This window comes from Vipera berus, assembly GCF_964194415.1.
Source record: "Vipera berus genome assembly, chromosome: 1".
Classification (NCBI taxonomy): Eukaryota; Metazoa; Chordata; class Lepidosauria; order Squamata; family Viperidae; genus Vipera; species Vipera berus.
This window is the reverse complement of record NC_138202.1, coordinates 181,933,700-181,947,163: the sequence shown is the minus strand read 5'-3', so window position 1 is coordinate 181,947,163 and position 13,464 is coordinate 181,933,700. Positions and strand designations below refer to the sequence as shown.

The 13,464-nt window shown below is 37.7% G+C and overlaps 1 protein-coding gene across 2 annotated transcripts in view; it reads left to right on the top strand.

Moving 5' to 3' along the window:
• The window catches only part of ERBB4 (erb-b2 receptor tyrosine kinase 4), a gene marked incomplete at both ends in the record, with an annotated part of 1,087,596 nt that overhangs the window by 689,556 nt on the left and 384,576 nt on the right, over positions 1-13,464 (top strand). For both annotated transcript variants that reach the window (XM_081313989.1, XM_081313990.1), the window contains one exon: positions 13,224-13,358. In XM_081313989.1, the coding sequence (XP_081170115.1) occupies positions 13,224-13,358 (135 nt within the window). The remainder of the gene's footprint in view (positions 1-13,223; positions 13,359-13,464) is intronic.

Sequence of the window (13,464 nt, the reverse complement as noted above, 5' to 3'; positions counted from 1 at the left end):
TTTACATAGTCTTTTGTTATAATAGATACTACAAAATCGCACTTTTATTGGTTATATTAGAGGTTGTTAAAAATCAGTTAAAATGGGTACAAGCTTGGCTACATAATCTTATAGTGGGAACATGTCCATGTTCTGAAACCTATCTATTATTGGAAGTCTAGGGGAAAAAATCAAGTAATCTGAATTAAGTAAGCAATCAGATTGAGGACTCTTATAACAACAATCAAAAAGCAGGAAGCAGTCACATTTTTTTCCTGTAATTCTTTTTTTTTTGTTCTTATTTGGTGTATGCCTGTAAAATCAAGTCTCATGCTTTAAGAACAGGAGATTATGACCTTAAAGGTGCACAGACAGCAACAAACTATCATTTATTTATCTATATGCCATATCTAACCATTCAGAGATACTATAGCGACCTAGCTAATTTCAGCTGCAAGCCACAAATGGATAGGCACTCAGCTACTCGCAGAATATTCCAGGCTCTGGTCATCTATGCAAGTGTTTTAAATAGAAGTATAACATGTTAGCCATTTGCAAATAGAACACACTTTTTTCTATATAAACTGGGCCATCTTATAAAGAAGAGTCTGTTCTATCTCTAAAACGTAAATGCCCATCTTTATATTGATTTAATTTGTCAGTCCTAGAATTTCAGTGTTGCAGATATGACCCCTTTCCTGACTCACTTGGTTCCTTATCATCTTGATAGATACATCTGTTTGGACCTGTCTGTCAAATTCCATCAATGTGAATGAAAAAACGGACTTCCGGTGGCGACGCAACGTCGAAAGACAGCCGTTTTCGGGCTGCCCACTCCGCAGCTGTGTTTTTCCATCGTAAACAGCGCCGATCAGCTGTTTAGATGGATTTGAAGCCCCCTCCTCGGGAGAAGAGGAGGGGGTGAGGCCCCAGGTAGGGGTTGAGCTCTCCGGGGCCGCCTGAGCTGAGAGCTTGGGCGGCTGAAGGATGAGCCCCCCTGAAGCCTGGGTTGCTCCGAGCTGCGCAGCGCCTCTGCTCTGGGATTCTTGGAGCAGAGCCAGGCGTTAGCAACCACCCCTGCCAAAAGGAAATACTTTTGATTATCAAGATGCAGGCAGAGCGGTACAGGAGGTCAAGGTGAAGTGGACTCTTTATTTTTACTCTCTAGCTCAATGGATTTTATAGCTTTAAAGTGAAAGTGCGTAATAAGTGAAAGTGGGGGAAGATGGCGGCTAAAACTTCTAAAGCTCTTCGGAATGCGGGGTCTTCCCTGGTGCAAGAGACCTCACTGCAAGCTTTGCTTCCTCCTGCATCTCCCTCGGTATTGACGCTTAAGGATTTACAAGACGCTCTTGGAAAGCATGCACAACTGATGTCTGATATGATGGATGAAAAGTTGAAAAAGCTGGAGGAGAAATTGGAGGAGAAAATGGAGAAATTGGAGAAGAAGATGGAAGAGAAGCTGAGAGCAATGAGGGTGGACATCTTGTCTAAGGTTGAATCCGTAGCTGAATGTGTGCTACAGCTGGATATAAAAGTGGAGGATCTCAGTCAAAAGAACTCTATATTAGAAGCAAAGGTATTAGAAAATGAAAATATAAGGGATAAAATGGACGAAGAATTGAGCCTTGTTCAGTATAATCAGATGCAGTATGCTATTAGAATTAGGGGTTTAAAGGAGAATGGTAAAGAAGATTTAAAGCAGCTGATTTCTGAGGCTCTGGAAGGGGTACTGGGCCAGTCAGCATCTGAAATTGAGGGAAATATGGACAAAGTTTTTTGTGTAAATTCATGGATTGCAAGACAGAGGAAGTTACCCAGAGATGTGGTGGTCTATTTTACAAAGAGAGTAATTAGAGATGAAGTCATTCAAGCTGCTTATGATACTAATTTGGTAGTGGCTGAGCAAGAAGTTTTGGTTTTAAAAGAGATCCCTCCGAAGATCCTAAGGAGAAGGAAAGATTTTGCATTTCTAGTACAGGAACTTAAGAAACGTGATATTAAGTTCAGATGGGAGATTCCAGTTGGATTGGTGGCGATGCACGAAGGTAAAAGACATCGTTTGGTTACTGTGGCTCAGGCACGTGATTTTTATAGTAATGTGTTAAAAGCAACCCCCCTATCATTTTTGGAAGCTGCAAAAGGATACGGTGTGGGAAAGTTTCAAGATGTTGCAGATAGACAGACAGAGGACAATGGTGTTGGAGGGGATCAAGCCACAGTCTCATCGGTTGCTGCAGGAGGCCAGAAGATGACGCGTGCCGCCCTAAGAAGAGCGAGACGAGAGCAAGAGCAAGACCAGCAGAAAGTTATGGAATCTTCAAAGTGTGCTTACAGTGAAGATGTAGGAGGAGAGCAGTCTAAAGAAGTTTTGGGGGTCATGACAGAGGTGCTCCAAAAGTTTTGGGGCGTTAAGATTGCTGATTAAATTTTTAGATTAGAATGTCAATGGAGTAAAATTATTATAGAGGAGAAAGAAAGTTTTTTTTTCTCTTTTTTAATATTTTACACAATTTAAGATTGATGTTATTTGCTTGCTAGAAAAGTATATTAGGGTTATGGACTTAAACTATGTGTTGAACTAAGAGTGGGTATGTAAGCTCCTAATTAACAAGAAGTTGTCTTAGAGATTGCCTAATTTTTTTTTATATATACTCTTTTTATTTGAACTTTTATTTGAACTTAAGGATGATTTGGAACTGTGAGACATTTGGCGTGATACATGCAAGAACTATTCTTGATTATAGTTTAGTTTGGTCGGAGATTATTAAGATTAACAGAGATAAGCGCTTTTGGTGCGTAACTGAGAATTTGTTTGGAAATTAGAGAAAGGTGGGAGAATGCAAATAGCAGGTGAAAGTTTTTTTTTTCTTTTCCTTTTTTTTGAAATTAAGATGAATAAGGACTGGGATTAAGAAAATTTATTTTGAGTAAAGATCTTTTTCTGTTTTCCTCTTTTTCTTTTCTACTTTATTTGTAATATTAATATTGTTTGTACTCATTTTATATGAGCTAGAGAGAGATAGAATTTATAGTTTATTGTTGATAACATAGGGGTGTTTATGTTTGTTTTTTGATTTTATGCCCTGTATTTAGCTCTGGGAAGTCGGGGGGGGGGAGGAGGGAGTGAGGGAGAGGGATAGGGGTGGGGGAGGGGGGGATTAAAGTCAAAATGTATTGTAAAACTTTTTAAATAAAAAAAAATGTGAATGAAAAAACAGTCCAGTTTGTAGTTCCTTTTCTCATGTATCAATACAAGGTCCTCCTCCGAAATGAGAATTATTATTTTGGAATTTACACAGATGAATTCAGGCATAGCTTGTTATAAGCACAGTAGTCAGTCAAGACCAAGGAAATAAGTCAATTAATTGTCAGTTATATCTAGGGTGTGGGAATATTTGTAACCGGCAATAGGATCAAATAGATGCCGACTGCTCTGGCAGTCAGTGATGTGTGATAATCCATTTTTCATTTTCTTCTACCTTTTCGGGTCCTGCACTTATCTTTGGTTTCTTGCTAAAGTTTAATTCTTGAAATAAAAGAGAATTTGTTGATTCATTTCTTCATACTTGGGGGTGGGTTGAGAGGGGAAGCCAACAGCAGATGTCTACTGAAGGGCATGGACATCTATTTGGTAATGTAAGACTGTATTATAAGATATCTCCTGTGCAGATACTATACATACCCATAGGTAGACAGTCTGTTAGGCTTTAAGGTGCCAGAAGGCTTCATTATGTCTGCTACAAAGAGCTAACACAATTACATTTTTTAATTTGAAGATGTTGAAGAATTACTGATGGCATCAGAGAGTGCTGAAGGGTAGCAAGTGAGAATGTGAATTTCACTATTAAATTTCATAGACTTAATTTCAGTGGTAGACCAGTGTTTTCAGAACTGTTTTAATAAGTAGCCATGCCAAAATTCCCTGTGGCTGTTTGCTGGCAAGAGGTACTTCTTGGTCTGGAGTATTGTCAGAGCTGCTTCTCACAATACAGCCATAATATCAAAGCAACTGATGGATAAATTTCTCTTTGCTTGACTTAGAACAGGCTTGGAAATAATTAGCTTCCTTGGAAATGAATTGTTGGTAGCATATTTTTTAAAAGATCTATCCTAGTTCAAAGCATTGCCCATATTTGTATTCATGTGTCTTTCATATACTGTACATATCATATGGTGCTCTTTGATGGTTGTTTGGTTTCACACACTTTTCACTGTCTCTTTTTGTACTGGGGTGCATTTGAGGAGGTGAAATTCATTTGCCATTTTGGTTTTCTGAAAATACTACTTTAATTATGTTTCAATGTGTACTGAAGTGTCTAATTCAGATATTATTTTTCTAATGAAGCAGAACAAAGTAGTACTTCAAATTAGGGATGGCTGAGTCAGTCAGAATCTTATCTAGCTCAAAATTGCAGGTATTTAAATATTGACCTGTCCCATCACTTTATCTGTAAATTACAATCCTCCTCCTCCTCCTTCTCCTCTTCCTCCTCCTCCTCCTCCTCCTCCTCCTGAAACAGGCCTAACAAAAGAGGAGGTGGAGTTGCATTATTTGTACAAAAACATTGCACCCCTATAAAATTGCATAAAATCAAGGACAAAAGCCTTCTTGAATGCATAGAGGTTAAAATAAAAGGGGTGGGGGAGGGAGAATGACATTGCCATAGATGTATACTAGAGGCCACTGAAGCAAGCAGAAGAAATAGATTAACTTTTTGTTAATCTGTTAATCAATGTATGTAAGAAGCACACCATAATAGTATGGGGGACTTTAACTATTCTGACATAAACTGGGAAACAAACTTTGTATCACATGGGAGATTGAACAGGTTCCTTATGAGCCTAGCTGACAACTTTGTCACCCAAAAGATAGGGGAGGGAACTAGGTCAGATATACTAGACTTCGTACTAACAGGGATGAAATGATAGAGGGGGTTGAAATTGAAGGTACTTTGGGGGAGAGCAAATTCAATATAATGCAGACACAGGCAATAGAACAAAATCAAACTAGTGTCTTAGACTTTAAAAGAGCTGATTTCAACAAATTTAGAGCTTGAAAGAATACCATGGATGAAAATCTTAAAGAGGAAAATAACTTAAGAAGCTTGAGAAATTTTGAAAAATGTGATTATAAAAGCACAATACTGCTGAAAAAGAAAAATAAGAAATCCAAGAAGAGTTCCAAGTTAGACGTCACTCTGCTGGGGACCCTAAGAAGGTTCTAAAGTCACCCAGGAGAGGCGATGAAGAAGGAGAGGGCACTCATTGATCATGGAAGGGCAACACCCCTGTCGTTTGATTCAAGAAAGCCCTCTGAAGCATCAGGGGAAAGACTGGCCACATTTATGTGGCCAGTCAGAAGTTACTGATAAGTGAAAATGCACTAATTAGCAACTTCTGAACAATGTGGATGGAACTGGGTGAGAACTAAATCCTCCCTTTATAACTTTAAAACTTCTTTGAGGAAAAAAAGAATTCCCAAAGCAAAGAATACCCCAGATGATAGAGAGAAGGGAAACATCTGTCCCATTCCCTAAAGAAAAGAGTAGCAGCAAATAACTTTCCTTGGGGGGGATAGAGAAAACTATAAGATTAACTTGGAACTAATACAGAAATATAGCTTTGATAAATTTGGGGACTAAAAGTACTTTTAAGACTTTCTTTTTGAAAACATATTTGGAAAGTTAGTGAAATAAGTTTGGACTTAAAAGCTGGAAGATGGATGTTAATGACATCTAGTGGTGAGCTTTGGCATTACAATTTATTATGCCTAAAGAAAATTTGGCACGAAGCCCGGACATAGATAAGACTTTTTGTTGTTCTTGGAAACTTTCATTTTTGCAGACTGCAGCTGGGAATAGGGGGAAAAAATCCTTGGGCTGTTTATCTGTATGAAAAAGATGATAAACCGTTTTGAATTGGCCGGTCTGGATTACAAATATTGACTGACTTTTAGTTTCAAAATTATTAAGAAATATTAAGAAACAGTGGGAAAGTTGCTTCTGGACTATTTCTCTTTGGAAGAAACATGGATAATCAACAAGAAAATGTAAATGAACTTCAGAAAGAAATCCTCTCCATATTGAAATCAATTCAAGTGACAATTGTTTTAAATCATGATGAGACTAAAAATAATTTAAATAAAATAAATGAACAACTTTCCAACTTAAACTTACAAGCAGGAAACATTCACAAAATGATTACAAAGAATGAACAAGCAACTCAGAAAACAGAAGAAAAAATAGAGGAAAATGATACAAAGATGGAGGATTCAAAAGAAGAAACCAACAGACAGGTACAGATAAACAAAAATTTTGAAGAGCCAGATACAACACCAGAAATGGGAAAGATATTTTACTTTTCAAGATTTCAGAACATATTTTTTTATTTATTTTATTTTAATTCCATTTATATCCCGCCCTTCTCCGAAGACTCAGGGCGGCTTACAAGCTTAGCAGTAGCCTTCATTCTATGTATATGCCTGCTTATTAGGGCTTTCACACACACCCCAAGCGGCATTATTACAAAGTCAGCTTATTGCCCCCAACAATCTGGGTCCTCATTTTACCTACCTCAGAAGGATGGAAGGCTGAGTCAACCTTGAGCCTGGTGGGAGTCGAACCTGCACTAATTGCAGGCAGCTGGTGTTACTTAAGGAGGCATTAAGACATACTTGAGGACAAGGAAGAAGAATTGATAGAATGGATGATAGAGCTGTTAGGAGAAATGCTGAAAACTGGGCAACAAGAAATTAAAAGACAAACTGAAGGAGAAAGAAATTGGATGCTGCTTAATGAACATAAATGTATTAAGTGTTTTTACAAAAATATTTTAATTAAATTGTCTTTTTTATTCCAAACAATATATACAGAAACAGAGGAAGAAACACTTGGTGATTCAAATGTACTGGTTTGGAAAGTTATTTGGCAAAGGAAGAAAGCTAGAGTAAAACTGAAGAAAATAGAGGTCCTGACTAATTAGATGAGGTATTATACTATCTAATGGATGTTTGAATATGACTAAAAGAATAGACAATTGTTAGAAATAAAAGGACCACTATAAACTAGAAGGATGTGATTTGTAACTAGGATAACATAATTTTTTATAAGATGGGAAATATGAAAATATTAAGAGGGTCAGTATAAGGGAAGCTTTTAGCTACCAAAATGTAATTAGCTATGAGAAAAAATGATAATTGATAAAGTTATTTTTAATATTGATGGAGCAGTGGGCTAATGCCTCCTTTAGTAACACCAGCTGCCTGCAATTAGTGCAGGTTCGCATCCCACCAGGCTCAAGGTTGACTCAGCCTTCCATCCTTCCGAGGTAGGTAAAATGAGGACCCAGATTGTTGGGGGCAATAATCTGACTTTGTAAAAATGCTGCTTGGGGGCCCCCAAAAGCCCTAATAAGCAGGTATATACATAGAATGAAGGCTATTGCTAAGCACATTGTGCTTTAGATTGTAAGCCGCCCTGAGAAGGGCGGGATATAAATGGGATTAAAAAAAATAAAAAAATGAAATTGAAAAAAATAAAAGAGAGAAAAAACAGGATGTGGAATGAATAAGGAAACTTTGATTACAAATACTGTACATCTGAGATATTTTTTGGCTAGAGAACATAATATAAACTGATATTATTGACATTATGTATAACATTAGAAAAATGTGATGAAGATGTTTATATTTTTATTGTATAGGTATTAATCGCAGTAAGAATTGTATTTGCCTAGTGTGGAAAAAGGATTATTAATGGAAGAAGAGAAGACCAGGGAAATATTGGATGGTGTAGTATTGGATATTTTGAGTAAAAGTTAATATGTACCATTGAATGACAAAGAAACCCAGACACCACATTGTTTATTAAGCACTTATGATTGTAAAACTTGAAATTAATAAAATATTTTCAAAAAGAAAAAAGAAAAGAAATCCAAGAAGAAACCAATATAATATTATAAAAAAAGGAAAGAGGGACACACACCTAAGGCAGAATACCAGCATATAGTCCAAAACTGCAAAGATAAAGTCAGGAAAGCTAAGGCTCAAATGTCAAAAATAATTTAAAAAGGGTCTTGCAACATGTAACATGCAACATGTAAAAAACAAGAAAAAAGTCAAGGTCCGTCAATGGGAGAAGATGGCAAGGAAGTGATGAGCAACAATGAGAAAGAACTGCTGGACTGGAAAAAGAGCTGATGTAGTTCCAATCTTCAAAAAAGGCAAAAAAAATATGCAGGAAACTACAGAAGTGTTAGCCTTACATCAATACCTGGGAAGATTCTGGAAAATATAACCAAACAACGAATCTACAAATGCTTAGAGGCAAACAAAGTCATAACCAGAAGCTAAAATGGATTTGTCAAAAACAGACCATGCCAAACAAATCTTATTTCATTCTTTGACAAAGTGACTAAATTAGTATACAGTGAAATGCAGTAAGAATTGTATTTGCCTAGTGTGGAAAAAGGATTATTAATGGAAGAAGAGAAGACCAGGGAAATATTGGATGGTGTAGTATTGGATATTTTGAGTAAAAGTTAATATGTACCATTGAATGACAAAGAAACCCAGACACCACATTGTTTATTAAGCACTTATGATTGTAAAACTTGAAATTAATAAAATATTTTCAAAAAGAAAAAAGAAAAGAAATCCAAGAAGAAACCAATATAATATTATAAAAAAAGGAAAGAGGGACACACACCTAAGGCAGAATACCAGCATATAGTCCAAAACTGCAAAGATAAAGTCAGGAAAGCTAAGGCTCAAATGTCAAAAATAATTTAAAAAGGGTCTTGCAACATGTAACATGCAACATGTAAAAAACAAGAAAAAAGTCAAGGTCCGTCAATGGGAGAAGATGGCAAGGAAGTGATGAGCAACAATGAGAAAGAACTGCTGGACTGGAAAAAGAGCTGATGTAGTTCCAATCTTCAAAAAAGGCAAAAAAAATATGCAGGAAACTACAGAAGTGTTAGCCTTACATCAATACCTGGGAAGATTCTGGAAAATATAACCAAACAACGAATCTACAAATGCTTAGAGGCAAACAAAGTCATAACCAGAAGCTAAAATGGATTTGTCAAAAACAGACCATGCCAAATAAATCTTATTTCATTCTTTGACAAAGTGACTAAATTAGTATACAGTGAAATGCTGTAGACATAGTATATTTAGATTTCAGTAAGACATTTGACAAAAGTGACCACAACCTACTTCTTGGTAAGTTAGAAAAATGTGGTATAGACCAGAGTTCCCCAACCTTTCGGGGTTGGCTGCCCGGAGCAGGAAGAGGGGGGAAAAGAAGGGATGGTTTTGTGGGGGAGTGAACACAAGTGTGGGGGGTGAACACAAACACGTGTGCAGCTGTGAGCATTCCTGCAAGTGGGGCTGCAAATGTCCGTGATGCTCATGCAAATGAAGCTGTGAACACCCTTGGTGCTCACGCAAATGGGATTGTGAAAGCCCACAACGCTTATGGCAATGCTCACACAAATGGAGCTGTGAATGCCTGCAATGCTCCCATAAATTGGGTCGCAAATGCCTGCAGCACTCATAGCAACACTTGCATGAATGGGGCTGCGATGCTCATAGCGATGCTCATGCAAGTGGGTCTGTGAACACCAGTGACACTAACATGAGTGGGGCAATGAATGCCAGCAATGCTTGCATGAGTGAGGCTGTGCACACACATGCATTCACATAGGCCAGCCACTCATGCAACCCAGTGGCCAATAAACCACAATCCAGTAGTGAGCCATGGCCTATGGTTGGGGACCCCTAGGACAGACAATATCAGATGGCTGACAAACTGCACTCATGTTTAGTCCTTACTGGAACTACATCTACATGGAGGGGAAGTAAGAAGTGAGATACCCCAAGATTCTGTGTTAGGCCCAGTATTCTTCAATTTCTTCATAAATTATTTAGATGAGGGGATAGAAGGGAAACTCATCAGATGACACCAAGCTGTCAGGAATAGTCTTCATTCCAGAACATAGGCTCAAGATTCAGAAAGATCTTGAGAAACTTGAACATTAGGCCCTATCTAACAAAATGAAATGCAATGGTGAGAAAAGTAAGGTTTTACACTTAAGCAAGGAAAAACAAAACAAATGTACAAGTATAGAATTGGTGGTATCTGGCTTAATAGCAGCAACTGGAGTCACAGTGGGTAGATACTTAAATTTGAGCCAGCAGTGTGTTGCAGCTGCCAAAAAAGCCAAAGCAATCTTAGACTGCATTAACAGAGGGATAGAATCAAGATCATGTGAAGTGTTAGTACCACTTTATAAGGCTTTGGTAATATAATACCTTGAAATATTGCATCCAGTTTTGGTCGCTCCATATAAAAAAGATTTTGGAAAGAGTGCAGAGAACAAAGATGTTTAGTGACCTGGAAGCTAAAACATGAAGAATGGTTGCAGGAATTGGGCATGTCTAATCTAGAGAAAAGAAGGAGTAGGATGGCATGATAGCAGTGTTTCAATATTTGAAGCACTGGCACAAAGAAGAGGGGATTAACCTATTTTCCAAAGCACCAGAAGGCAGGACAAGAAGCAATGAATGGAAACCAACCAAGGAGAGAACCATCCTAGAACTGAGGAGAAAATTCCTGTCAGTGAGAACAGTTAACCAATGGAACAGCTTACCTTTAGAAGTTGTGGGTGCTTTATCACTGGAAGTTTTTAAGAAGAGATTGGACAGCCATTTGTCCATAATGGTATAAGGTCTTCTCCTAGAAGAACTTCAAAGTCCCTTCCAACTCTGTTATTCTGTTATTCCTCCTCTTCTTTCTCATCCTCCTTCCCAATCTCCTTTTGCAACAATGCAGTCCATTCCAACACAGGATACACCCCATTTCAAGTCAACACTAGCCAAAGTTTCAATCCCATGCCAGAACTGTTTCCCACTGAACTAACCTTAAAGGAATGGATCACACAGCTTAGAAACACACGGCCAGTAGTTAGAAAAGCATTAGATGAAGCCAGGCAAGGCAAGAATACAAAACACAAGCAGATAAGAAAAAAGTTGAACCGAAACCCTTTTCCATGGGGGAGATGCTCTACCTATCCACAAAATACTTAAAATCCCTGCAGTCATCCAAGAAATTGGGACTAAAATATGTAGGACCATTCCCTATCAAAAGAATCATAAATCCACTAACAGTAGAATTAGAACTACCAAAACCCCTCAGTCAAATCCACCCAATTTTTCACTGCAGCCTGTTAAAATGGGAGCAGCAATCACCTTTAAGACCAAGCATTCCTCCCTCTCCCCCTCCCATCATGGTTGAGGGAGAATAACATTTTGAAATAAAAGAAATCCTAGATTCCAGAAAACACCACGATGCAACTCAGTTTCTGCTTGCGTGGAAACACCTCCCCTCCTCCCAAAACGAATGGGTTCACAAACGCCACATTAGAGCTCCCAAACTATTGAAAAAGTTTCACACAGACTACCTGAACAAACCTGACTAACCTCTGCATATTTGTTTTGTCTCTCAATATGAGGACCTCTCATTTTTAGGGGGGCAGGATGTCAGAACCCATATCTATATTTCTTTTTCCTATCTCTTCCCTGACGCAATTCTCATTTTCTTCTTTCCCTGGGTTCTGCCATACTCCTGGAGGGGAGGGGGGAGTGAGTGCAGGTTTATTGCCTTGGCTTCCTCTATCGCTACAATGTAACACTTTGCTTTCCTGCATTATTTCTTTCTGAACTTTCTTCTCCCTTGCTGTCAGCTAGCAAAGGGGGGAGGAAGAAAGGAATGTAACCTCTGGCAACTGGTTTATCTCTGCACTTCCAAGAGAAGGTGCGAAGAGCTGCCTAAACATCGCTGCTACAACGGGAGACGGCCTGATGTTATCTCCCCTTTCCCATGATGGACTTTACACTTGGGGATTGATCAAATTGAACTGACCTGATGAACTTTGAGGAGGGGTTTTGCTTGGGACCCTTTAACCTATCATCAGATCCTGTCTAGTATGCCTGCTATCAGCTTCTCCTAATAAAAGTTCCTGTTGGAAGAATCCGTTTCCATGAGTTCTGCTTTCTTGGGATGAGGTTTTGAAGTGGGCCCTGACAGCTTTGAGGGAAATTGGATTAATAATTAAGAGTTTTTTCAGTAAACATTCAAAATGATTATTTTTAAAAAAATAGTATTCATAATTGTAATGCTTGTCCATGTCCTTTTACGTATGCACAGCAAAATTGAGATTGCTTTCATGTATTCATCTCTATAATCTCAAAGTGGTTGAGAAGCCATCTAGAAATAAATCCGTCTCAGGGAAACACTTAGGGGAAAGGGAACACATAGTTACTTTATGCATTTATGGGGTAGGCTTTTGCTTCTAGTTCTGCTTAGAAATGTGCATTTTTGTTTCATTACTTATTATTTGGTATATGCAGCAAAATTATAGGCATGCTCATTTATTAATAAATCCCTCCAAGCTCGATGAGCCTTCTTGTGTATTTAAGGTTTTAGCTTTGTTATACTTCCCTTGAAGTATTTTTTTTTTATTTTACCAGATGTCCTTTAATTCCAGTCCAACAGCTTATAAAAGGAAGTTTTAATTCAAAGTAATGCTTTCTGTCTGATAATGCAGTCACTTTGAGAGTGGGCAACTAAATTTCATTTTTGATTTGTGCCGTTGTGCCCACAGTAAAAAAAAAAAACAATAAAGATTATCTTACCTTATCCTTAATTTAGATATTTAGCTTTTGCTCTTAAACCTCAGGTATAGTGAAGAATATGGCATGCCACATATAAAACTGACACTCTCAAATAAGTGAGAAATGGAGTCACTGAAGGCATTTTTGTCCCATTCCACTCAACTAATTCTGTCCTTAAGAGGTGGCTTTTCTTCCACATAAATCTCCAATTGTTGAATAATGCTCGGTTAGATAAAATTATTGTCCAAAGTGTACCTTCTTGTTTGATACCTTCTCAACCTTTGATGCTTCCTCATAAGGACCCTGGGTTCAGTTCTTGGAGGTACATCTGGTGTTCTAGTAATTGTAGAGCAGAATTGTACTATATAAGGCTGTCCTAATTAGAATGCTGAAAAAAGAAGGAAAAAGCCATTGAAATGGCTTAATTCTGTGAAGATCTGATTCCTTAGAGTAATGCATGAATTCTTAGGAACTTTACTGTGTTTTTTGCTGTTGTTTTACAAAATCATTTTATTTTTCCTTCACAGAAAAGTTTTAATATATGTTTTTCCTCTTTTTGATACAGAAATCTTAAATGGAGGAGTATATGTTGGCCAGAACAGATTTCTTTGCTATGCAGATACCATTCAGTGGGAAGATATTGTTCGCAACCCTTTGGCTTCCAATTTTTCTGTGGTTCCAAAAAACAGTAGTACAGACTGTAAGTATGGGCTTTGGGATCAGTACTGTAATTTTGTTAACAATGATCTTGGTTTATATTTGTAATTATTTTTTCCTTTCTTCTGACAACTCTACTATGTTTTATT